The following is a 26,985-nucleotide window of genomic DNA, read 5'->3' on the forward strand; positions in this document are numbered from 1 at the left end:
ATCACAATAGAGATACATACATATAAAAAAGAAGTAGAACCAAGCTATATGGGAAAATGTGACTTCGTGTAATATAACCTCTTTATTTTACACTCTGTGTTGATCATATCATTGTATGTTTATTTTTATTAATTTTGATCCTGTACAATTTTTTTAAGCTTAGTGTTTTTTAGAACAACAAAAGTAAGTATATTCAAACATCCATATGTTCAGTAATCATTTACTTTCATCTATAAAAAAATTCGAAATCATAAAATTGTTTTCAAATGATAGATATTTTGAACAGTTATCGATTGCCAATGGCCACAAAAAATTCATATCAATTATAGGTACAAGAATATAGATACAACAAAACTCTTATGACATACAAAATTTGCTTTTTTTAATGTTCCAAGCTATGAATTTTTATTTGGTTGTACACTATTGAAGAAAACTAAAATAAATTTTTCTTTGAAAACTAAGTGTTAATAATTTATCTGTAGATGAATGAAACTTATTAACGTTAACATTGAATTTTTAGGATGTCATTTAGAGGAAATAATAAATTTGGAAATAGGGATCGTGGAGGATCTAGAGGAGGGGGCGGACGCGGAGGTTTTGGTGGAGGTGGTCGTGGAGGCGGTCGTGGTGGAGGTCGAGGAGGATTTGGCGGAGGAAGAAATTTTGATCAAGGTCCACCTGAGCAAGTTATACCATTGGGATACTTTGAAAAATCAGTTCAAGATGATTTAGTGTGCAAGGTTGAAATTGAAGATGTACCTTACTTTAATGCTCCTATCTATTTAGAAAATAAAAATCAAATTGGAAAAATTGATGAAATATTTGGAAACATAAGAAATTACTGGGTCAGCATAAGATTGGGTGAAGATGTAAAAGCTAGTAGCTTCAATCAAAATCAAAAGGTAATATTTATAATTATGTCTTGATGTTTATATTTTAAATTTTAGTTTAATTTGATTTTTTCAAAATTCTATTATTATAGAAACAAATAATGAAATTTCAATAATGATTCTATTTTCCATAATATATAACTTTCAGCTGTTCATAGATCCATCAAAACTACTGCCACTTCAAAGGTTTTTGCCTGGTGCATCAAGTGGTAATAAAAAACGCGGCGGCGGTGGTGGTCGTGGTGGCGGACGAGGAGGTAGAGGAAGTTTTGGTAATAGGGGAAGAGGCGGTTTTGGAGGTGGTGATAGAAGAGGAGGAGGAGGAGGAGGAGGTGACAGAAGTTTTGGTGGTGGATTTAAAAGAAATAGTGGTGGAGGTAATTTTAATAGAAACTCTGGAGGATTTGGAAGAGGCGGGGGCGGAGGAGGAGGCAAAAGATGGTAATATTTGTGAAGGAAATAAACATCGAGAAGGCGTTGAAGAACAGATAGTTCTTGTACACTTTTTTTTAATAAATAAAAGAAATAAAATAGTTTTAAGTTTTGTCTTATTTTTTCGATTTCCATTAATTTTAAGTGAGCTAACCCAGCATTTCAAAGTTGGCATTAATATAGCTCAAAAACCTTCTAACTGATGTCTAAAATCAAATCATCCAATGGTAACTGAACTCTTATGAGCTCACATATCTATGGTTGCTTAACAACACACTCTGTCGTCGCTTGATATTGACATTGGTTTTGGGATTTTAGGGTCTCATGTTTTTTACAAAATTCATTTTTAAAGTTAAACTTAGATTTAGTGCAAGGTTATCTACTATCTGTTTTATTTATTAAAGAAGTGTGATTAAGGTAAGTAACCAAATAATGTTATATGTTTCACAGGCGTTTTTTTCACAAATTCTGTACTAAGAAAAAATTATAGTCAACCATTCAGCAGTACCATACAAAACCATCTTCTACTAAAAAAGTAGGCAATAAAAATTTTGAGTATCACTTCTAAGTAATTTTCATGGGCGGATTTACGGGGGTGCCTGGCATCCCCTGATGTAAGCCTGTCCGAAGGCAGTAAATGGCGTAGGGTACTGTCTAGCAGGTTTGACAGTTATGTCTTTATTACAACTGTTGGACACAGACTCGCTGACAACATTGAAAGCACAAACTCCAATAGAAAAGGGTCAGCGGCATCAGCTAAAGCTTCAGGACAAATTTCTACTATCCTGTTATGAATGAGCTGAACAGATGATTGAACATAGAATAGAATAAACTGGCAACTCAGTGTTATGCAGACGCATAATTTCATGAATAATCCACGAAGACAGTGCGTAAAGCGCGTTTGTACCATTACCAGACCTTTTGAAACATACTATTTTTTAAAATTTTTCTACCAACTGGTTCTTAATGAGTTTATTTTTTTCCGAACATCTATGTGTTAAGCGTCTGGCTTTATTTTCTTAACAATTGATAACAACTTATATAACCCTATGTTCCTTGTAATTGTATTCGCATATATTATGGGGGATGTGCACTATTCCACAATGTAATTAAAGTTCAATAGATTGTTTAAGAAACTTCAACTCTAAAACTTGATCAACAAAAATTTTGATTTTTATTACTATTTTCCTGGGTTAATTTCTCCATAATATATGATAATAGGTTTTACATGTTCAATTATTGCTATTGAGCAGTTATATGAAAGATAATTATATTTGATTGATTTGTTTAATATTTTTTCTTTAATTTAGGCGGTTTTTCAATATTCACTTAACTCAATAATTCCCATACTTTTCAGCATCCGCTGGATACTAATATTTCTTCTCCAATTTCAGAAAGGTCGTTGCACCGTTATCCACTTAGGAACGCGGAGCACGACCTTTATCTCCATACATATATATATATATATATATATATATATATATATATATATATATATATATATATATATATATATATATATATATATATATATATTATTTTATTTGTATCTTCATTTAGTTATTTGTATGTTTGTTTTTTTACTAAGTAATAAAAAAATTGCAACTTTTGCAATGAATTTTAACTTAATTCTATGTCCATAATCTTCGATTAAACATAGGAAATATTGAGAGAGATATAATGCTGTATGGAGGATGGAGACTCCCACGCTCCATAATATGCTGTATGGGTTCTTTTTTTTCGTTATTCATTACGTTAGGAAGATTTAATGGGAGATTTGGTTGATTTGATATAAATTTTTATTCTGTAGGGCTTATGTTGGATGTAAAAAAGGCTTGCTACGGAATAAATATATAGGAGTGGGTACAGCTGAATCTGCATTATTATTTAGCTGATGACCGAGATCCAGAAAAAGAGAAGAGGCAATAGTGGGAATATCTTTCACATTTTGCAGTAAAAATTGAATGTTAAGTATTTATTTCGACAAGAATTTTATAATATAGTTTGGAACAGTACGTAGAGTACACTTTCCGTTCATCTACTTTTTAAAACGCGCTGTAAAGTTGACGGTGTGTTGTTGTACTTGTACACGCCCCTAGAGTGATATGTAAATGTACTTTGATGGTCAAATCAGAGTATAATATATTAATATTCAATTATTTTTAATTGAACTCATGGATTAAACTTGGATAAATTTAACGATAAAATACTAGGAAGTTTGTAACTGTAATATACAGCTGTCTATTTTTTCTTAGAACATTTTCAAAAATTTTATAATAGCTTTTCTATTGATTAGTAGGCACACTGAGTCTGTCAGCTGACTTATCTTATGACAACCTACAAATTTTATTAGTTGTTAATCGATTCCACTCACACTTACAAGTAGATAGTTGTGATAGTGTTTGGTTGCTGAAGTTTAATAATGTAAGTTTTATATTTTTTGCCGTTTAAAAGTAAATCAAACATTTCTGTTCAGGTATTTAACAAATGAATATTTCATATTTGTCTAAAATGTTATCGTAAATGGAACCAGACAACCAACAATTATAAATATTGTATGTTACTAATATCATTTCATTTAGAATAACACCTACTAGATTATTTTTTATGATTATAATTGAAATTATATTGAGGAATCTTAATATATCAGATAATAACATTAATAGAAATAGAAATGCATAACAGAAATTATGACATTCATAACTAAAAAATCACATGACTTGTGAGCGTATGTAAAGGGGTTGGCATTTAATGAATTCGTTTGCCACAGAAATTTACTTGATATAATGTTAAATATTAATTTGTCCCCTTAAATCTAATTAATTCTTCTATGCACTAAACTTTATACTATTTTCTGTAACTTTAAAATAATTCTTTCTTATTCTGGGCTATAATATTATTACATTATATTTTTATCATAATTTTCTATGTAATTTATATAATAATTTTTCCTTAGGGTGGAGTAATGGTCTTCTGTGCTACTTGGTACTGACTTTATTGTCAAAGTACTTAAATAGCTATTTTATTACTGTTTGATTTATTTTTTCACAAATTATAGGCTTACGGAATATTCTTAATAATAATAATTTTCTAAATTTTCTTAGATATTCTGTAAAATTAACCATGTACTCTGCATCCTATGTACAGATTTTTTCATAAATTACCTGTAATTTATTCATAATATTTTAAAATGAAAAGTTAAAGAAGTCTATGTAATGTAACAAGTATTAATGGAGGAGGTTTCTCAAAGAGTCATTCACCTAGGTTTGTTCCCATTATAAAATACTTAACTTTCAAAATTATTTATCAAATTTTCATCATGATGATCACCTGATATTCTCTTTTCAGTTAATACATTATTATCTCAATTATTTCTTAGATCTTATAGCAAAATGTCGAAAGGAAAAGTAGGCGATGAAGAACGAGAAACAAACTTCGGTTATGTCCATGCTGTTTCTGGTCCAGGTAAATACTTTTTAGTATATTTTTGTTTTATTAGATTTGTACAAATAAAAGTCAAATTAATTATATCCGTGAACACTTTTAACTCTGTAATGAAATATATTATTGTTATTATTGTAGGATTAAGTTTACTAATTCTATGAAATATATGTACCGTAAGTTTCTTTAAAATATTCAAGAAAAATAAACGAAAAATAAAATTAATGTTATCATTATCAGTCAAATTATAAAGAGCAATTGAAGGAGTTCAACAATTAATGTACTAAGTGATAGTTATAATGATTTTATTTTATGCTGAAATGATATTAGTCATAAACATTTTTTTTAGTCGTTACTGCTGAAAAAATGTCTGGATCTGCTATGTACGAACTTGTACGTGTAGGATATTTTGAGTTAGTAGGAGAGATTATTAGATTAGAAGGAGATATGGCTACTATTCAGGTAAATTGTTGATTTTTTAATAAAAGTATAATAGTTTGAGTGTTTTGTCTTTTTTTATAATTTAAAGATTCTTCTAGTAATGGTAATTCTAGTTTGAACAGTCAGGATCATATATTGATGGCCTAGATGATAACTACATAATTAAAAACATACAAACTTTACCGGAGAAGCAAAAACATTTTCAGATTTTTAAAAGTATTGTTACTTAGAATTCAGTATCTTGATTTATTACATTTTATAATAAGTATGCATAATCCCATAATATTAGAAAATTTATATTTTGGTTTTTAATTATGACTTAAAAGATTTTCTAACTTGTCATCAAATTGAGTTGCAATTCACAATTTTTAGTTACGAGTATTTATTACTTATAACTTTGTTAGATATGAGAGGTTTTCTTAATGAAAAAAAAGTCTTTCAAAGATATTTTAATGTTAAAAATTATAAAATATAAAATTTTTTGAGGATCTTTTTAAATCACATAAGAAGAAATGTTTATGTCTACGTAATTTTTTATTAATTGGCTGTGGCGAGTTGCATTTAACCCAATTAAGTCATCATTGGTTCTAAAAAAGAGAAAAAAAATTGAAATTCAGTCTAAAACAGCACTTCCTTTGTTCAGTCCCAACACAGAGCAATTCCTGCTCTATGTATGAACTAAACAAATGGAATGCTGCATATTAAGTATATGAGTTGAATTTTAGTTTTTTTAATGCTATGATGACCAAATGGGCTAATAAATGAGTAAATCAATGAAAAAATGGCAGATAAGAGTATTTCTTCTTAAATTATTGAACAAGATCCTCATCTTTCAACATATGTATAGTACAGTACTTATTACTAGCAACTGAAGAGCTAAGGATTGTGTGTTAAATTGTTGTAGAATGTATAATATCCTTTCATATATCTTGTTTGAGTTCTTGAAGCTGATGAAATTTTATGCCATCAATTGGTAGCTGAGCACTATATAATCGGTCGAGCTCATTAATTCAGGTAGAAATTGTTTTTATTCTTCTGGGGAGACAAAAAATATATTTAGAGCTAAGTTTGACCATTATTTTTCTTTTTGGCATGTATTGAATGAAATAGATAGACCGCAATTATGATTGAGATTCATTTTTTTGTATCTTTAATATTGTGAGTTACAATTTTAACCAACTAATGACATGTAAAAGTTATTTCAGCTATTTTTTGAGGTATGAGGTTTTCATTCTGTGCCATTGATATAAAATCAATGTTTTGTACACAGTAAATCTAAATCTTAATCAAAATCTAACCCACACCAAAATTTCTTAGGTATATGAAGAAACGTCTGGTGTAACTGTTGGGGATCCTGTCTTAAGAAGTGGGAAACCTCTTTCAGTAGAATTAGGACCTGGTATTATGGGTTCAATTTTTGATGGTATTCAACGTCCATTAAAAGATATTTGTGACAAAACTGAAAGTATATACATCCCTAAAGGTATCAACGTTCCAGCTCTTTCTAGAACTTCTAGTTGGGACTTTGCTCCTATCAATATTAAGGTATAATGTTTATATTTGTTATAATGGTAAACTACAAAACTTGATTGTTAGTAAAATATGATTTGTGGCTGATAAAAAATCATAATGCAAAAAAAATTCATTATGTGTTTTTGATAGTTGGGATCCCATTTGACTGGTGGTGATATATATGGTATAGTACATGAAAATACTCTGGTTAAACACAAAATGCTCCTGCCTCCTAAAGCTAAGGGAACTGTAACATATGTGGCAGAACCTGGAAACTATACAGTTGATGTAAGTACTAATATTGTTATTATTGTATCGTTTACCACTTTTCATCTATAATCTAACAATATAAATTTTGCATACTTGCTTAAGTATGATGATAATGTATGGATCAAATCAGAAATCCAAAAAATAATTGATCATTTAGTTGTAATTATTTAAATTCATGTGAGACAGTTTCTACATTTCATTTACAGATAGTTAACAGTATTTTATATAAATATTTTGTTACATGGTTATAAAGAAGTGTGACAGTTTAGTGGTTATGTTGCTAGTTTATTTTTTGGGCTACAAAACATTCTATATATATTTTCGTATAATTAAGAACTACAGCAATGTTGATAATATTTAACTGCTAGCAAACTACTCAAACTGATCGCAGCTGCTGCAAAGCTAACCTCTGGTGTTGGCGAAACGTTAAAAGTAAGAAACTACGACCTAACAGCCCAAAAACTGTACATATATTGGAAGATGGTTGCGAAATCCTTAAATCATTCATTCTTGGGTATTTATATCTCTATTCTGGGAATATTTCATTCATAATATTGGAGGATGAGGACCCATAGACATAGACAGAGTAGTTGATGAGTTTCAATTATTAAAAAATTGGCAAAAAATTGTTTCCAGAATACAATGAAATTTATTTGACTACAAACCTATTAAACTTGGGATAATAAAATCTAAAAATGTATCTATAGTTCTCCAAATAGTACTTATATGCATACAAGAAGAATTTGCTGTCTTCATCTTTCAATTAAATATAGCAAACTCAACTAGCTAACATTTTTGTTTCTTTTATACAGTGCTTTGTTTGAGATTATTCAATACCTAATTTCACTTTCTTGACCTATCTTTGTTCCATTTTCTTCCAGGAAGTTGTATTAGAAACCGAATTTGACGGAGAACGTACAAAATATACTATGTTGCAAGTTTGGCCAGTACGTCAAGCTAGACCAGTTAGTGAAAAATTACCAGCTAATCATCCTCTATTAACTGGACAACGGGTTCTAGATGCATTGTTTCCGTAAGTATATTTATATCCAACAATTGATATCTTATTCTGCACACAGTAAACTGTTTGAAATAATTGATACCAATAATTATTTTAGCTGTGTACAAGGAGGAACCACAGCTATACCTGGTGCTTTTGGTTGTGGAAAAACTGTAATTTCCCAATCTTTGTCCAAATATTCCAATTCAGACATTATCATTTATGTTGGTTGTGGTGAAAGAGGTAAGTCTAAAAAGGCAGAGTATTGCTATTTAATTTTCTTGTGAGACTGCTTATCAATATCTTGAATTATAAATCCAATAAATTAATATTTTACCTGTATTATTTTTTAGGAAATGAAATGTCTGAGGTATTGAGAGATTTTCCAGAATTAACAGTCGAAATTGATGGACAAACTGAATCTATTATGAAAAGAACTTCTTTGGTTGCCAATACTTCTAACATGCCTGTAGCTGCTCGTGAAGCTTCCATTTACACTGGTATCACTCTTTCTGAGTACTTCCGTGATATGGGTTACAATGTTTCCATGATGGCTGACTCTACATCTCGTTGGGCAGAAGCTTTAAGAGAAATTTCAGGTAAAATAATAAATTACATATATATAAAATAGAATTATATGAATTTCATTGTAACTATTAGAACCGTATTTTGATATTCATGTAGTAATTTGAAATTAGGTCAAAAGTCAAAGATATATTCTATTAAAAAATACATAATTTATTAAATTCATTTATTTATGAAAATATTTATACTTTTCAATATAATACTAATAATAATGTTATTCACACATTTTACATGCTTTGCTTTGTCTATAGGTCGTTTAGCTGAAATGCCTGCCGATTCTGGTTACCCTGCCTATCTAGGTGCTCGATTAGCTTCTTTCTATGAACGTGCTGGTCGTGTGAAATGTTTGGGTAATCCTGATAGGGAGGGATCCGTTTCAATTGTAGGAGCTGTATCACCTCCTGGTGGGGACTTCTCTGATCCTGTCACTACTGCTACTCTTGGTAAATTGAATTATTTTTTTAAATAAAATTTTGAACTTAAATGGAATATTTCCAATAATCAATATAAAAATCACAGTATTTGATTATTTGCAAAAAATGAACATTCAACTTAATTATATGTATTTATTTTTAGGTATTGTTCAAGTCTTCTGGGGTTTGGACAAGAAACTTGCCCAACGTAAACACTTTCCATCTGTAGACTGGCTTGGATCTTATTCAAAATACTTGAAAGCATTAGATGATTTCTATGACAAGAATTTCGTTGAATTTATTCCTCTTCGAACTAAAGTTAAAGAAATTCTTCAAGTAAGTGAACCAAGGAGATTTGCTAGTGCAGAAGCACTTATTACATCTATTCCTACTCAAGTTAAAACTATTCTAGAGATATTACATGAGTTACATAGATAGATTTTATTGAAGGTTACATTCCACTGTCACCAAAATATTCTCCTATATAATGCTTTTTAACTTTAGACATACATAATTAATGGAGATGTTTGATACTTGGGAAGGATGACTTACCAACTCTTCTTTTTCAATGGTATTCTAGATAATTGTTAGTTGTTTTAGGACAATTTGAATATTACAAATACTGTTCTTATATTATCAGCTATTTTTTTACAAAGTACTTCTTCTTTTTCAGTATTGTCCAGATGTGTGATTTTGTTAAACAGCTTCCAAATCCGGAGCTCTAATATTCTTGATTATTTATTTATGTAAGATCTTCACGTCTATAAGTTCATTGTCTGAGACATATTTTGAATGATTGCAATGCCTAGGCATTATAGAACTTTGTGAGTTATAGTTTCATCCTCCACCCCACAGAAACTATCCTTGTCAGTTTTTGCTGTAATTTTGGTGTAATTTGTTTTTGCTTAGATCCAAATACATTTTAGATCTGGTAGTATCAAAGTTCTAAGGAAATTATATGAATGTACTGCTAACATGCAATTACCTTTGATTTCTGTGTGACCTGACACTCAAACTTAATAAAATATGATATTTCTAAACACTATCATGTCCGTTTTGAGATTATAACAGGGAAGTTCATTAATTTGGTAGCTATTTGACTAGTAGAATAAATTGTTGTGTTTTTCCAGGCTCATATTTCTTAACTAACCCTGCTATCATTCACATTGAATCAATACATTTGGAAGTGAATCTATAGCTACTTATCTCATAATAAGTCTTAAAACATTTACTATTAATTTCCATGAGATCTATGTTAGATCAGATTATATTTCAAGAAGTTTGTTCAACCCCATTAATTGGTTATTGATGATTTTGTAATTTATTGGAATAGTATTTCTTATTTTATCAAAATTTTAGAAACTACTATTGTTTGTCATCTCTAACTTGAATTTTTAGTTGTTTTGAATTATCATTCTTTATTTTGTGGTGGCCCCATTTGAGACATTTTTAATAATTTTTTATATTTTACAGGAAGAAGACGATCTTGCTGAAATTGTACAGTTAGTAGGTAAAGCCTCTTTGGCAGAAACTGATAAAATCACTTTGGAAATAGCTAGGCTTCTTAAAGAAGATTTTCTACAACAAAATTCCTATTCTTCATATGATAGATTCTGTCCATTTTACAAAACTGTTGGTATGCTTAGAAACATGATTGGATTATATGATATGGCACGACATGCTGTAGAGTCTACTGCACAATCTGAAAATAAAATCACATGGAGTGTAATAAGAGATTCCATGAGCAACATTTTGTACCAACTAAGTAGTATGAAATTCAAAGATCCAGTTAAAGATGGGGAAGCTAAAATTAAGGCAGATTTTGATCAATTATATGAAGATATACAACAAGCTTTCAGGAACTTGGAAGATTAAATTTACTCATTTTGGATATTTACCAGCAATATCAATAAAGAATAAATAAAAATGAAATTTTTTATCCTATATATTTTGAAAATCGCAATATTTTAAAACATATTTTGCGCATCCATTGTTAAAAAGTATTAAAACTAGTTGTTACTCAGTTTATGTTATATTGTCATAAATGTAGTAGTGAGCTGAACAAATAGATTCAGAGTTACCGTTTATAGTGTGTTTTATTGAAAATCTTAACGTTCTTACAATCATTAAACAAATGTTTATATGTATATACATATTATAATAATATATAGTTTAGTTAAAAATCTAGAATTAGAATTATTCCATTTGTTTAACCATTTGGTAAATAAAATTACGACTATGTTCCGTTATTTTATTGTTTTAATCTAACAAGGAGAGCCCGCCTACTCATCACCGATTTCGCTCAAATTTATAGAGTATGTTGGGCTTGGCTAGTAATAAAAGTGCACCAAGTGAACTCTAGATGGCCTAGCGTTTAGAAAATAGTTCCCGCGAGGGAACTTTTTTTTTAGAACTTCCCAAGTTTTATAATATTTAGGTTACTATTAAGTAAAGTGGTAATTAATTATTTTTATTTATTTATTTATACGGAAGTATGCCCAGGTTATTATGAATAAAAAACCGGCAAACCCGCAACAGAAGCTAGTTCATATCGCCCTATAAGCCTACTCCCAATAATGTCAAAAGTACTAGAAATACTACTTCTATGTAAAATCCAAACAGTTGTTCCCATAAACGAACTCTTACCACAGCACCAAATCGGTTTCAGATGCAAACACTCCACAAATCAACAATGCCACAGGATAGTTAACATAATTAAAACAACCTTAAAAAAGGTATGTGGTGGAGTATTTCTCGATATAAAAAAGGCTTTCGACACAGTCTGGAATGATGGTCTCCTCTACAAACTGAAACTACATTCAACGGAACGCCTATACTTTATTTTAAAATCTCATATCACCGACCGCTACTTTCAAGTCAAAGTTGAAGATACTTACTAAAATTACTATACGATGAAGAATCTCAGGGTAGCGTTCTAGGTCCATTTCTGTATCTAATATTCACAGCAGACGTTCCAAGCACAGTCGATACTTTCATAGCAATCTTTGCAGGCGACACGGCAATCAGCAACAGATGTAGACCCAACTGTAGTTGCAGAAAAAGTACAAAATCATCTAATTTTTTTACAAAACTGGCTCCATTAGTGGAAATTTAACGTCAATGCCATTAAATCAGAGCAAATAACATTTACAACAAGAAAATCTGGCTTTAGACGTTGTGTTTTCAAAATAATCAGAGTGTAACTTTTTTTTAGTTTCAACCAAACCCCGAGGACTCAACCGGTACACCACAAACCAACAAATTCAAATCCAACAACTGGGAATTCAGTTGAAGGCTGCAATCATCCCGGATTTCCATAGATACCTAAGTCTCAGTCTTATCTTTAATATATATAAATCTGAGTTGTTTTTAATTTATAATTGCTTTTATTCATTGTGATCTTTTGGATACGCATATAATGCCAATCTATTATTTTTTCATTTGTTGCTGAAACTTTTTTTTATTATTCTTACCAATAAATATTTATTTGGATAATCGTGTCCGGGGATAGTTTTAGTTTCTAGCTTTTCCACCTTTTTTTCATTTTAACGTCGTTGGTTAAAAGCTGGTGGTGTCCAATTGAATATTTATTGTTTGCCCCATCTCAGTACTAGTTATTGAAATACTTTAACTGAGGCCGATTACCACTTCCTGAGGAAGAGTCTCCTGCCGGGAAATTTAAGGTTATAATTGAATGTTTGCTCTATTAGACGTTTGCTTTTATAACAACACTAAAGTGATAATTTTCATTAAGCTCTTTATTCTACCATATTATTGTTATTTAATTTATTTCAGAATTCTGTATGGTTTTTTTAAATAATGATACCACCAAGAGGTTTGTATAAAGTTTTAATGGATTTAAAAAAATATAAAAATATGTACAGGCATTATTGTTACAATTATCATAAAACTTAAATGGACAACAGAAAGTTTGCTCGCGATTTAGAGACAAACTCCAATTGACTCATATCACATGACATTCAGCTTCTTCCTACTTGATCAATTTGAGATTGAAGATTGCTCACTACTTCAGGGGGAAATTGATCGCCCAATATTTCAAATAGATTCACTTTTTGATTTCCGGGTATGCTTTCATAGGCCCCAATTTCAATACCCTCTTGTACCTAGAAGAAATGATTTATTTATTCATCTTGTAGCAAATAAAGAGCAGTTAAAATAAAGCTGTTGAAATTGTAAATCTTAAACGTTATTTTAAACTGTTTAATATTAAGTATATTCAATAGACTAGAACGAGTAGGATCACCGGGTAGGTCACTTTTTTTTATTCCTCATAATTCAAAACTTATCTATTCCATTGACCTCAAATTTAGTTTCTATATTTAATAATTATTTAGCTGTAAGAATAATCTCAATGTATGAGGGCCGTTTTTTTCAACCTGTTCAATAGAAATGGGATAGTGGTTGTGGGATAACAATTTATTTATTATCAGTAGTGTTTTTAAGCTTCAAAGTATAATATAACAAACTAAAAATGAAATTAGTTAGCTACATTATCGGTGTAAAAACCTTCGAATTTGAGTGTCAGCGACGTAGAGATTGAAACTATCAGTGTGTGTTGTGAAGGTAGGTATTGTTTTATTTATCATTTATTGGTATTTGTTTTTATTTATTAGTGAAATGAAGTTTTGTTTAAAAATTTCAAACGTATAGGGTTTAGTACTTTCTACAAAAGATGAGGTTACCCAATTAGCATGAAGGAACCATACAAATAATGATCAAAAAGATTAAAAGAGCCTGTGGAAATTGTCTTTTCTAATGAATATGGGTATTGAACCAGAATCAAACAGAATAGGACTAGGATTCCTACACTACCGGGTCTTGAATGTAAATGATTTTATATTTTTTTAAATTACAACAAGTATTTGCAATGGAAAATGTATAAAATACAGTCAACTGTTGATATTCTATTTGATTTAATTCTATTTTACCTTTACCTTTACCTTTAATTCCACTTTGGATAGATAAAAAAGTAGTCTTACCACACTCTAGTTCGCTATAATTCAAACGATTTTAAATTAAAGGTCATCATAGATATTTTACGGACATACTTTATATGGGCTTTAAAGAAATGCAGAATATGTTTCCTTTTGAGGTTTATTAAGAAGAGTAAATATGCAGGAACTTACCTTTTGTATTTGAGCGTCTTTAGGAATTAAAAATGTATTCTGTGCTTGTTTAATAGCTTCTTGTGTGTATGCATTTCCTTCTTTTTGGGGAAAGGCAACAACTACACCAACGAGAAATAGAAAGATGAAGCATTTTATCTCCATTTCTGTAAATAAAAAGTACCATTATTAACGTTTAAGGACGTTTACTTAAGATGTTATTATTTAAATTGTAGTATTTAAAGTACTTATACAAAATGTATCATTTAAGTTGAATAATTATTTGTTTTCAACTGAATTCAAGCTATGCATGACTTTATACATTAGACAAAGAGAGGAACGGTATTTATTTAGCGCCTTCAACCTCTGCAAATTATTTTCTAAGGAACTTCAATATATTCTTCTTCTTAAGGTGCCACCTTCGAACGAAAGCTGGCGACCATAATGACTATTTGTTATTTATTCACAGGTGCTCTAAACAATTGGTTTGATGTGCAGTTAAACCACTCCATTGAGTTTCGCAGCCATGATATTATTCGTCGTCCTATACCTCTCTTTCCCTTTATATTTCTCTGCATAATCAATCTCTGGAATTCGTATCGTTGTCCCCTCATTACATGACTCTAATTTGCGGGCTTTTATGGTAGTCAATAATTCTCTTTGTGTTGCCAAAACTTCTTCATTTGCGATTCTATCTGTCCATTATATTCGTAGTATTCTTCTCAATATTCACATTTTAAGGGCTTCCAGTTTTTTCATTATTGTTTTGTTTAAAGTACGAGTGGCTAGTGTACAGAAGGATCGATTCGATATATAAAAAATGATAGATACACTTCAGCTTAGTGCAATACAAATGATGAATTTTTCATGGGCAGCTGGCAATGGAATATTGTCTCTATTACCTCAAAGAACTACAAAAGAAGCATTTAACAACCCAACCATACTAACAGGATGAGGATTCTCAGTTCGACTGCCATTTTATGATTATCAAATTAGCAGACGACGTCATTTCGGACTACAAGCATTCAAAATCTCTTTTCTACAACATTCAATAAGACTATTATGTTGATAAGTTTTTAGAAAGTTCCATTTTTATGGTTATTAACAGGGAAAATTGTGTCTTGGGAAAAACTCGATGTTTTTTAAGAATGAGTTTTAATTTTGTTTGATTTTGTTCAATTTGTTTCAAACTGTAATTAACAAGTTTGCTTTGAACGAAGTGCATTATTATCCTTACGAAATTATTCCAATTTTTAAATATATTGTTTGACATGAGCTCTTTTGTATATTCATAGTTGCAAAGTTGAATAAATGGAGGGTCAAAGACCGTCACACATTTAGGATTTCGCATAGTCCTGTCGCGACCAATTTAAAACTATATAGCAAACCTCGCTCTTGTAATTGCTGGGCACTCGGTCTGTAGTTTCTTGCTCCTTCATTTATCAGTAAGACAAACCGAAGGACCATATATATGTGTTTTATATTTCCATTTCCTCAGAGCTCTTGTAGGAGCATTTTACACTCCAGCACAAGTTTAGAGCACATTGTTTTAGCCGTTATGACTTTTATAGAAGTTGTGCTGTCTGACTATCTTGAGATTACTCTGTTTCTATTGCGTCGATTATATATACTTCGGTAGTATGTTTCGCGAGCGAAAAAAATTCACTTATTTTGAGGTGTTCTCTACAGAAGCATACTCCGACCAAGCTATTCATCATGGAACCATCCGTGTACCAGTTGGCTCCATTATTTGATATTGCGTCCAAAGAGTTTCTCGTTCATTGCTCTCTGTCAGTGATGTGTGCCTTCAAGTTTCTAGAAGAGTTTAAGTGATCTGCAAAACATCAATGCCAAATCGAAGCAATGCTCTAAAGTTGTATTCTTTGCATGAGATAATTTATTAGTAACTAAAATGAAAGAAGTTGAGATATCAAAAAACATACATTTAATTATAAAAACTTCAAGTTGTTAGAAACAACTTGTTAGTCAAATGCAAGGGAAAGGGAATTTTTAGAAATGATTCATGTACATGGAAACATGAAAACTATTTTTAGGAAGACCTAAATGAGGTCGCAACTTAAAAATATTTTCTATAAAAAATACATAAGAGACACTTAAAATCAATATCAATTATCCTTAAAAACATATAAACGTATTCATTTATAGCTAAATTTCATGAATACTTACATATTTAATCGATAAAAGCACAGACGTGGTATTTGCTTTAGTTAGAAAGTTATTATATTTTCACAGAATTCTTCATTGAAATTTATGCATTGAAATTTAACGATAATTCAGATAAATGAAGAAACAAATATTTATATCTACTCTAGCTACGCATCAAAAATTATGTAACCTAAGTAGGTAATATTCATAAAACTGATTATTTCGTAATGATTATTAGAACTTGCAATTATATGACTTAATGGAGCTTCTGACATTTCTCAAGGATGTGATATAATATGAGAAACAATAAAATATACCGTGCCGCATAATTTGTAAAATTAAAAAATCCGATTAATAACAATATTTGAATACAAGCCGATGGCTTGGAAATGATTACTATTATGATCTCTTGACATGATGCAATACAATGTTCAATTTTTCTTGATCAAGAGCATGCGCAGATGAAGTTCAGCTGATTGTTTCATGCAAGATTTGGCAATTGCAGCATTATCGGTTTTGTGCCATTTTTATTGTGTGCAAGTTGCAATTCTAGGGAGAAATCTAGTTACTTTTTGCTTAACAATTAACCAAATGTCAGCCTCAGATTAGCTTACTTTCGTAAAACTAATCACAATGTTTACAATATCTTATGAAAATCAGCTAATCAGAGACTGACATTTGGTTGATTGTTAAGCAAAAAGTAACTGGATTTCTCCCTAGAATTGAAACTGGCACAAAACCGGTAATGCTGCAATTGCCAAATTTTGCATGAAACAATCAGCTGAATTTCATCTGCGCATACCCTTGATCAAGAAATATTCCGTCTTCCGTCTGCATATAGTATTGCATCATGTCAATCGGCCTTCATGTCAAGAAACGTGAAATATTGGTCTATGCAATATTTTGATCTTGCAATAAATTGCATGCAATTTCTTCATGTCAACCGGACTTTGTCGCAATTTGTCATTTTCAAACCGTGAACCATAGCAAGCAACATCTTCGGTTTACCCGAAAACATTAATATTGTGGCAACGGTTAATGAAGCAATTTACTGTTTAGGAACGAGTTACCATTCTATTTGTCTAGTGACAAGCGTAATGTAATGTAATATTTAAGAAAAAGTACAAGCATCTATAGGTACCGCATGCGCTCTGCCACGCGCAAAACGGACTTTTTTCTTTTAAAACAAATAAATCGTATTTTCGTTGAAATAAATATAGATGGAGCCACGACGGAAAGCCACTAGACATGTTCTGCTTTTAAAAGCTGTTGCGGCTATAAGTTGTTGTTTTGATTGTGATTAGGATGCATAAAAAATGAGCGAAAATTATAATGACGCCGTTTGAGGTCATAATTTTTGGCGATGGAAAAGAATAGAAGAGAAAAATTATTCGAGTGTAGTGAATGCAGAAAACTATTCACTACCAAGAAGTACCTGTCAAAGGACTCGGCGCTTGCACCAGCTAGAGCTGATCATCTGTCAAAAGCTTATCTTCTCTGCAGCATAAGTTTATGGAACCTGATAGAACACTGTGAGAAAGAACATGAAGTGAAAAAAGAAAGAAAATTGTTCTCCTTTTCTTTATGAATTAAAAATTGGATCACACACTTAGTAAGTTATTAGTTTCAGTTCAGGCTACATAAAATAAAGTATAATATTTGAAATGCTAAATGATGAGTCAGTTGAAACTTTGAAACAGATATGGGTTTCATTATGTTAAAAATATATTAACAAAAAGAACTCGCAGAATTACAAAATGATGATGAGTAAGTTAAGGAAGGATGGTATGGCTTTGTGAGGAAACAGATATCAAATACCGAAATTTAACCAAATGTGCGACAACTTTTCATTTCCGTTTCCATCTTTATATTCAGCTGAATGTGGATTTAGTGCTGTAAATGATTTACTAATGAAAAAAAGAAATCGGCTGGATATAACAAAATGGGAAGATTTGAGACTGAAGTTAACCAAATTGGAATCTAACATCAAATCTTTGTACAGCAAGCATCAAGCTCATAAATATCACCAAATTTAAAATATTGAATTATTACAAAGAAAATATTCATTAAAATTATTTCGAACTTAAAGTTTTTCATTATATGTTTTGAAAATATTAGAAATTATGTCTATGGTACATAGGAGGGCATAAGAATTCTAGAATGGCTTGGATAGGGCATGGCACAAAAAAGGTCGGTAAGCACTGGTCTAACTCCTTTTAGGCGTAGTCGGAAATAAATTTAGAGACAGCTCGATACTCATTTTTTTACATTTTAGAAAGTAAGCGTCCAAAATGTATGAAATTTTAGAGAGAATTTTTCGATATGTGCAGAAATATATTTCCAAGTTATATTGAAAAGTGTTGACATCTTTAGATTGAGCTCGGAAGCTTTTCAGAGAACTCCGTAATATATTGATTAAGGTTATTTGTAAAACATAACATGTATTCATACTTTAAAATATTTTTCGAAAGCAATCCACTCTGTATATTCAAATATTTTAAGATGTTACGTGAACATTTTATGTTAAGCAGAAAATGATTGTTTGCGTTACTTCATAACTAAAATTTATTATTTGTTTATTGTGAGGCTACAATAATTATCGGGAAAGCTAAGTCAATAATATGTTTTTTTTTATTTATCAAACAAATTCAGAGTATTTTCACCATCATTACATTTAGTTTTGCATTGACCGAAACTTTCCAGTCGTTATTGCCCAACCTTTAATATTTCACAGTGTCCAATACTTTCATTTTTCTTTTCTACTTGACCAAATAAATAATAACTGGTGTCAATGCTGTCGGTAGCTTCTCTGTTTATTATGGGATCACGTTCCTACTACTCACGTAAAACGTGAGTAGGTTTCCTGTACACTTTCACGAACTTTAGGCGATGTGATCTTTTTAGTTAAAAGAATTAATTTATGTTAATTTTGACAACTAATTGAGACCACGTTTAATATTTAATAATCAAGGTGACATAATATGGTTAAGTCATATTAATATATCTAAATGTGAATATAGTTTACTCTCGTGAATTTTCTCTTTTTCAAGTCGTATTGTAGAGTGAATGTACACAAAATGAAATTACAAAAATTAAATCTTGTATTCGTAGGAGATTCTAATTATTTATTTGAGATGCGACGAATTCTGTGAAAATATAATAACTTTCTAATTAAAGCATATACCACGTCTGTGTTTTTATCAAAATATGTGAGTATTCATGAAATTTTTCAGTAAACGTATATGTTTATATGATTTTAAAGATAATTGGGGTCTATTATGTATTTTTTATAAAAAATTTTTTGAATGTTGCCACCACATCTAGGTCTTCCTAAAAATTTAATTGCATTCATGTTTCTATGTATATGAATCATATCTAAAAATTTCCTTTTCCTTGCATTTGACTTTGTTTCTAACAACTTGAAGTTTTTATAATTGAATGTATGTTTTTTGATATCGAATAAAGTTAATTCAGTTTTATTTGATGCCTACTTAATCTATCTTATAAATATTGACATGTTTGTCCCACATAAACAGCATAATAATTGAAGTCTCCTTGGTATTTAAGATAATTATAGAAGGGAACTTGTGGATCTGTACAAAATACCAACTGTTCTTTTTGGCTCTTAGCATATTAGCTAACAAAACATCATTTTTTTAAATATGCAAGTCTAACGTATACATTTTTGACAAATTGCTACAATTAACAAGTGTAACAGTTATTAAAATTAAATTAGTGCTTCATTGAGGAATAATCACTTTTGGCCAGAGCTGATCACGAAGTTCTTGAAAGATTAATATTGGATGATATCCATTTAATTTAAACAAATTTTCTGATGAGGATGCAAAATTAAAATTTCCTTTGGATTTAGACATTGCATACAAATCAAAAATGAAAAACAAAAAAACTAAACTATACAACAAACACCGGGAATTTGGTTATGTATTACAACCGATACTTTTTTGTTTTCAAAAAACAGAAGAACCATAAAGCCGATTTTAATAATACCATTGCCTTCCTTTATGAAAAGACGACACTAACTTTATTGGAATATGGAAGGTAGAGGTAAGAATGCGTATCTATTATGGGAGAAAAATTGAAAAAGTGTCCATATGAAAACAGCAAATTATTGTTCGAATTCACACCGAAATAGTGCTAGTGTAGCAAGTACAATACAATTTTCGAATGAATTTGTGTTTTAATAGTTTCTTCAAAATAGAAATAGTCAGAATTCCATTTACTATCCTACTCTTATAATGTCTGGTGCTGTTTTTAAAATCTTTCCACTTGCTACTAAAGCGTCACCTTAATTAAAAGCACTTTATTAATGGTGACATATAATGTAGATTTTGTCAAAATGGCTTCTCCTATAATTCCATCTTATTAATTATAATTATCATTATATTTAAAGACACTTTGATCCCTTTGAGAAGAAATTTCTTTAAATAGAATACTTTCTACATCTTCAGAGAACAAATATACATGTAGATATTTAGAATGTTTTTAGAAAACGATTTTGGAAAATGAAGAAAATTTTGCATTAATCCCTTGCTCAGTATGAAATAAAAGGGAAAAACAATGCCATATTCAGCTGCAACTGTAGTTTAATGATAAGTAGTTGAACTGTTGCATTCTTTAGGTTAGTTCTGTTATAGACAGGCTTCCCCAATGGTGATTCCACGTATAAATATTTGTTTTGTGAATAAAAGTGAGAAAAAAGTTTTGATTTGAGACTATACAGTTACATAGACTACTACTTTGACCGAGACCGGGTATGTATGTTTGGATATTGGGGTCTCGTATACACTGCGACCCAAAAGATCTATTGTGCCCTCCTTTCTTGCTGCGATACTGTAGAACGCAGTGTTTACTGCCGATCCATCAATTCGACTCCTTTTAAAAAGTCTGGAATGCGGGATGGCTGTAGTTTCCAGAAGCAAAACGTTTTGATTTTGGATTATACAGTTACAGAGACTACTACTTTGGCTGAGACCGTGACAAAACATTTAAATGGTCCAACGGCAAAACGATACACTCTTCTATATTCATCTGGATGCTTTTAACTACTTCTAAAGAATTGAAAATTGTTTTAAGGCTAGAAAATGGTTTTTGCTTCTTTTATAATAATGAAAACAACTTTAATTATACGCATATATTATTAAAATAAAGAAAGACAAATCAAAGTGCTTTTTTGCAATTTATTCTGTATTGATGATAGTAATCTTTATTTTTTAAAGATTGTTAAGTAGAATAGTAAATATCAATATCATAGATAAAATAATTTTCGGTTGTAAATTCTTTTGATTAATTTTAATTCTTGTAAGTTGAGCATTTTGTTATGCCACTTATAAAGTATAATGTTTTTCTACTAATAGTGATAATATCGTTAAAATGTTTAATGAATCCTTATAAAGGACATTCTTTTATTGGTCCACCAGTAGAAAGTCGTTTAAAAAACATCTCATGTATTGAGCATTATCGAAGTGAAACCTTCCAACTTCCACATAAAAAATTTCTTTACCATCAACTTAACAATTATATAATCGAAATTTTAAACGTATTTTTAATAAAACAAAATGAGGAGAATTTTCAATATATGAAGAAGCTTTTAATATTTGCGTGCAAATTAAGTTTTTCTTGTTGTTAGAATATTCAGTTATACAAATCGATACGAAATAAATATGAACGTTAAAAGGAATTGGAATTCGTCTAAATTTTTTTTTTGAGGTAAATAATCTTGAATTTGACCTAACCAAAATTTTGAATTAAATAATTGCTTATAATTATTAAGAATTTCATGCTAGTTAGACCATTATCTTCTTGAAAACAACTTACCGGACAGATTCACCGTTCACTTTCACTATTACTTTCCTACTTAAAGATGCTGAGAATTACGAATACGATTTTGAAACTGGTTATATGTGTTTATATAAGTAAGATACAAACTCTCTTCAAGGGGGGATTAGAGACGAGCAAGGAGGTCTATATGACCCACTTTTATTCCATTATTTTATATTTAAACGTATTTTTTAGGCTATGTAACAACTATTTAGTTGTATAGTAATATTAGACAATTTTTAAATGTCAAATGATAGATTTGAAAATAACAATATACTTTTCATCTACGATTAGGTAATATTTCAAATTATCAGTCTAACAGGGATCATGAAAAGCATTCTCTGTATAGATGTGGAATTACATTAATAATTATAAAAAAAAATAAAGTCTGACCAGACACATTTGGCTTTTGAAAACAAATTTATAAAATTCCATCTATTACAAGACATAAAATAGAAAATAATTTTTAATATATATTATGATGATTTACATTTGGGTTAATACACTGCGTATTATGTTATTTTCAATAAATTTTCAGCATGAAAACGTGACAGAACATCAGCATAATATTGGTCAATTATTATTTTTCCTTTTATTGAATGGTAAATAAAGATTGTTGGCCGAAAAAACGGTTTTTACTATCTTGGTAGCACTTTTCTGAATGTAACCCATTATTCCGACTGTATTTTTGTTTCTGCGCTTTAATTGGTGTACCCAAGTTTCATTGATGGTGAAATATCGACGAGAAGATTTACTTGGATTACGTTTGAAAACTTCCAAACTTCATTAGAATTTTTAATGCGAGCGAGGAGTTAGTCAGCATCTTGCAGATAACTTTAAGATTTCTTCGGTGTAAATTATTAGTTTATATCTTTCAGACTAATGTTTTAGGAGCCCATGCAGGTACTACATGGAAGTTATGGTGAATATTTAGGGTGCTTTTTAGAATGGATAGAAAGGCCATAGTAAGGACGACGAGTACTTCTCATTTAATTCAATAAAACACATTTTCAGAAAAATAAGAGCTTATTCCATCGAATTGTTATTACTTGTCAATATTCTTGTCAATAATTTGTTATCTAGTTTAGGTGAAAAAAACAGTTAATTTCCTCTATTACTGTAGAAGCAGTATATAATGTTTAGTGTAATTGTATGAATTAACTTTAAGGTGAGATTTATAGGACAGTTTAAGAAAACTACTACATTCCATTCCAACTAAATATTTTACATTTTTCCATGTCCATAATGTGATCCGTAATAAAGGCCTGGATTTGAAAATTTTTTGATCGAAATGGTACAATTTGTTAATATTCTTCGAAATATGAACCCCTTTCTATTGAGATTTCTGTGGCATAGACCTCCTGAAAGGTTTCAACGGCAATGTTCTTTAGAGACCTCGTCGCAATGGCTCTTATGTTGTCCAGGATCTTCAAATGTTGTCCTTTCAGCAAACTCTTAAGACGAGGGAGCAAAACGATGTCTGTCGGTGATGTAAGCCCGCTGAGGTATGATGTTGATCATTTTTATCAGATAGTTGGTCGTGAGGAAGGCCAGGTGCATTGTTGTGGTGGAGCTTCCAAAAATCATTGAATTCCGACCTGATGTAGTTGCCTTTTTGGCATAATATTTATAGCACTTCCACGCAAAAGGTAGCAGAAATCTTGCCATCCTGGAACATCTTGTGCCACTTTCCTGGATTTCCTAGATTTCTTGAGACAATCATCTCGAAAAGCCTCTTGAAGTATTGTGATAGGTCTTGAGAGAGATGTGCACCATTCCAAGTGTTCTGTAGGCCCAGAAGCTCGAAGCTCACTGCCGCTAGGTCTGCTGTGTTGCCAAGACTCTCCTCCTACTTGTTACCAGGTCCTAACATGTGCTGCAACATTTAATCGATTCGGAAAAAAATATGACTCATTATTCTCTATAACATACCCTGTAGTCTCGTTAGGTACAAATACATTAGATATTATATAAGTTCGTTTACATTTCACGTTACCTTTATATACAGATTCGATTTACGAACCATAAGATTGATTGTTAGGAGCATTCACGAGCAATTAGGCTATTCTACATTTTAAATTTCGTGTAGCTGAAGGAGCTTAGATGAATGATTCATTCTATCAAAATGGTTTCGAAATTTGTAATATATAATAAAGACTTTATTAAATATTGTCACTGAAAGCGAAATATGAAGTTAATAAGTCAATTCCTGCACAGACCATTATATACCTCCTCTAAAGAGGTGAATTTCTAAGACAGGCCATCGACGCAAGGACATCAAAAGATTTATAGATTTTTTTCTTGTCGACTGTATTGAAATAATTCTTAACATGATTGTTGATTATGCGTACATTAAAGTATATATGTTTTGTTTGCTTGATACAGTTTCTTCAAGATCTTCCATTACTAATTGTGCTACAACACTTGATATGGATGCTCCCATAACACAACCATCAATTTGTTCATATATTTAATTCTCATATTTGAAGTATGTTGTTGTAAATAATACATTTTTGTAACCAAACACTGTTCACATTTTCACTTTATCAACACTCACAGTCACACTGTCTGACACGTTTCGATAGCTAAGTTATCATCTTCAGAGACTGACTGGTTATTGAAACGCACGTCATACTGTGTAATTGTTAGTATTTGTGTAGTGATAATGTAAACAGTGTGTTGCAGTTTGAATATCACCAATGGTTTCAGAAATTTCAACTTAGTATTTCTGTAGCCTCTATCCATCTTAAGTTTATCTGTTGCATTTCTTTCTTGATAGTTCTTCTCCATGTAAAAACTTTTTTTTTGCTTCTTGAATTACAATTTAATGCTTCTCTGGTTATATTTCTTGATGGTTTCCATAGTGTGTTTCCACTTTCGCTTCAAAATCGTCACGTTTATTTTCTCTTCTACAGTTATGATACAATGGTGTTCATTAAAAATTTTGCATATAACTTGTAACAGTTCTCTTTTGATGAACAATTGAATTTCCAAAAAAATCTTTTTATCATATTTCCAAATTTCATCTTCACATAACATATATATTCTACATTGGTCTGAAACAAACTTTTGTTGTTCTTGTTGAAGACCATGTTTTCCACGGTGAGTTATAATCGTTTTGCGTCAGGCTTATTCTTTAATCGATGTCATTTTTAGTAGATCCTTTTGGTCTTAAGATGCTGCTTACATAGCCAATTGTTTGATTTACTATGTTTCTCTTCATTCTAGTTCCTTCCTGTTAGTTAGTTAGTTCTATAGCCGCGATAAATTTTGTATTATGTCTGTGTTTTTTACTTTTGTACCATTTGTTTTATTTATTTACATTTTTCACAGTTGTAATAGAAATATTTGCATATGAAGAAACTATATCTAACGAAATAATAACACTTTTTCTTTAAAGTCCAATTGCATCTTTAATATAGTATTTATTTTGGCATAAAATGTTTTTTACAATCAATTTCATCCTTAAAAATCTTCTTTCTAGGATTCTACAAGTATTACGAGGATTTCATACATCAATTTAGTATTCATATACAAATAATAATAAGTAATCCTGAATTCAGACTGCGTGGGGGCAATTCTAAAATGGAATCTGCACGAGCTTAACTCTTTCGCACTTGGCCAACTATACAAAGCTAGTTTTTGATGCTAAATTTATATATTAGGTGCAATTTGGCTGCTTAAAATTGATGGAATATGTGAATTCAGAAATGATTCTTGTACATTGTATTATTCTTAGCTAAAAACATCTCGTCTGTTCTAAATGACGTACTACATTCAGTAATAAATGTTTTAATGATATTAAAGCTAATGCCAAATGTGGGCAAGCTATTTTGTGAAGAAGAAAATGAAGACCAAGTGAGACTCTTACTTCCAACTGTTTGATACTTTTAGTGGTTTGTTTAAGCAGCAAATCTGAAATGAAGTATCTCTAACAATCGATAGAACAACTTCAATGAAAAATTAAAGCACTTGTGAAAGCAAAAGTGAAGATATTTAGTTTCATTATGTTAAAAATACATTAACAAAAAAAAAAAAACTCGCAGCATTGCAAAATGATGTGGCAGTTGGAACTTTATTTGTGAAGAAACAGATATCACATACCCAAATACAGTTAAATGTGTGAGAAAATTGTTTCTTGAGTGAACTATGTAATTTTTTATTATTAAAAATATTGTTTGTTACATAAAGCAGGTATAAGAATTTTAGAAAAACTAAAGTGGGGCATGGCACAAAAAATGTTGGGAAACACTGCTTTAAATTAAACATTTTAATTTTAATATAAGTTGACTCAAATATATTTTTATAGCTATAATGTGTATCGATAATAATAGTCAATAAAAATCCTATTTTATTCCATTTTCCCACACAACTTATAATAAAATATAATATGTAAAACTAATTTAAATAATTGGAAATTTAAAAAGTATCGTATAAAATATTTTTGATTGTATGAAATAATAAAAAAAGAACTTATTCCTTTGTTGCAATGAAAATGAAAGCATTCAATTATTTAACTGTTTACTGTGTACTGTTTGTGTATTTTACTGTTGGATCTGCTACAAGTAATGAAGACGAGACAGAAAAGTTAGTTGGAATCATTCTTTTTCTTTTTTAGAACAAATAAACTTTTTAAAACTCAATATTATATTTATCTTTACGTTTTCAAAGATATGTCATTTCCATGAACAACACTATTACTTTTATTTAAAATACATGCCTATAAACAAAAATATTGTTCAGATATTAACGTTTATTGTTAGATATTTTTCATAGGTTGAATCGAGTAGTTGTTTTTGTTAGTTTTTAGTTTTGTATTTGACTTACTGTGTGGTTAATATTTTATGCGGATTAGATTAGCACACCATTTA

At 30.3% G+C, this 26,985-nt stretch overlaps 4 protein-coding genes across 5 annotated transcripts in view; 3 read left to right on the forward strand and 1 right to left on the reverse strand.

Moving 5' to 3' along the window:
- Positions 1-16: 16 nt before the first annotated feature.
- Positions 17-1,430, forward strand: LOC130442152 (probable H/ACA ribonucleoprotein complex subunit 1). The gene is made up of 3 exons (XM_056776234.1): positions 17-183; positions 521-902; positions 1,039-1,430. Exons 2-3 carry the CDS (start codon positions 522-524, stop codon positions 1,333-1,335), a joined length of 678 nt encoding a protein of 225 aa, XP_056632212.1. The 5' UTR covers positions 17-183; position 521; the 3' UTR covers positions 1,336-1,430.
- Positions 1,431-3,398: 1,968 nt separating this feature from the next.
- On the forward strand, positions 3,399-11,233 carry LOC130442151 (V-type proton ATPase catalytic subunit A). The gene is made up of 11 exons (XM_056776233.1): positions 3,399-3,746; positions 4,702-4,787; positions 5,113-5,225; positions 6,522-6,749; positions 6,867-7,004; positions 7,868-8,019; positions 8,105-8,229; positions 8,340-8,585; positions 8,823-9,014; positions 9,148-9,320; positions 10,458-11,233. The coding sequence occupies exons 2-11, from the start codon at positions 4,715-4,717 to the stop codon at positions 10,857-10,859; spliced, it is 1,842 nt and encodes a 613-aa protein (XP_056632211.1). The 5' UTR covers positions 3,399-3,746; positions 4,702-4,714; the 3' UTR covers positions 10,860-11,233.
- Positions 11,234-12,542: 1,309 nt separating this feature from the next.
- Positions 12,543-26,985, forward strand: part of LOC130441756 (gustatory receptor for sugar taste 64e-like) — a 42,807-nt gene continuing 28,364 nt past the window's right edge. Inside the window, exons 1-2 of the mRNA XM_056775542.1 lie at positions 12,543-12,667; positions 12,780-12,819. Coding sequence (XP_056631520.1) covers positions 12,804-12,819 — 16 coding nt within the window. The 5' untranslated portion in view covers positions 12,543-12,667; positions 12,780-12,803. The remainder of the gene's footprint in view (positions 12,668-12,779; positions 12,820-26,985) is intronic.
- Positions 12,662-22,161, reverse strand: LOC130441432 (uncharacterized). 2 transcript variants are annotated; one of them, XM_056775120.1, is made up of 3 exons: positions 22,112-22,161; positions 14,132-14,277; positions 12,662-13,108 (listed from the first exon to the last, which is right to left on the reverse strand). In XM_056775120.1, the coding sequence occupies exons 2-3, from the start codon at positions 14,273-14,275 to the stop codon at positions 12,965-12,967; spliced, it is 288 nt and encodes a 95-aa protein (XP_056631098.1). In that variant the 5' UTR covers positions 14,276-14,277; positions 22,112-22,161; the 3' UTR covers positions 12,662-12,964. The 2 variants fall into 2 exon arrangements, with proteins under 2 accessions (XP_056631098.1, XP_056631097.1); XM_056775119.1 differs by lacking the exon at positions 22,112-22,161 and adding an exon at positions 16,298-16,664.

The sequence above is a fragment of the Diorhabda sublineata genome, chromosome 3, assembly GCF_026230105.1.
Source record: "Diorhabda sublineata isolate icDioSubl1.1 chromosome 3, icDioSubl1.1, whole genome shotgun sequence".
Classification (NCBI taxonomy): domain Eukaryota; kingdom Metazoa; phylum Arthropoda; class Insecta; order Coleoptera; family Chrysomelidae; genus Diorhabda; species Diorhabda sublineata.

Excerpts from the sequence above, each read along its gene's own strand:
- LOC130442151 (XM_056776233.1), top strand. The coding sequence starts at position 4,715 with ATGTCGAAAGGAAAAGTAGGCGATGAAGAACGAGAAACAAACTTCGGT. Across the intron at positions 6,750-6,866 it reads TTGCTCCTATCAATATTAAG|TTGGGATCCCATTTGACTGG; the intron begins GTATAATGTTTA and ends TGTTTTTGATAG. Across the intron at positions 9,321-10,457 it reads AAGTTAAAGAAATTCTTCAA|GAAGAAGACGATCTTGCTGA; the intron begins GTAAGTGAACCA and ends TATATTTTACAG.
- LOC130441432 (XM_056775120.1), bottom strand. The coding sequence starts at position 14,275 with ATGGAGATAAAATGCTTCATCTTTCTATTTCTCGTTGGTGTAGTTGTT. Across the intron at positions 13,109-14,131 it reads AAGACGCTCAAATACAAAAG|GTACAAGAGGGTATTGAAAT; the intron begins GTAAGTTCCTGC and ends CATTTCTTCTAG.
- LOC130442152 (XM_056776234.1), top strand. The coding sequence starts at position 522 with ATGTCATTTAGAGGAAATAATAAATTTGGAAATAGGGATCGTGGAGGA. Across the intron at positions 903-1,038 it reads GCTTCAATCAAAATCAAAAG|CTGTTCATAGATCCATCAAA; the intron begins GTAATATTTATA and ends TATAACTTTCAG.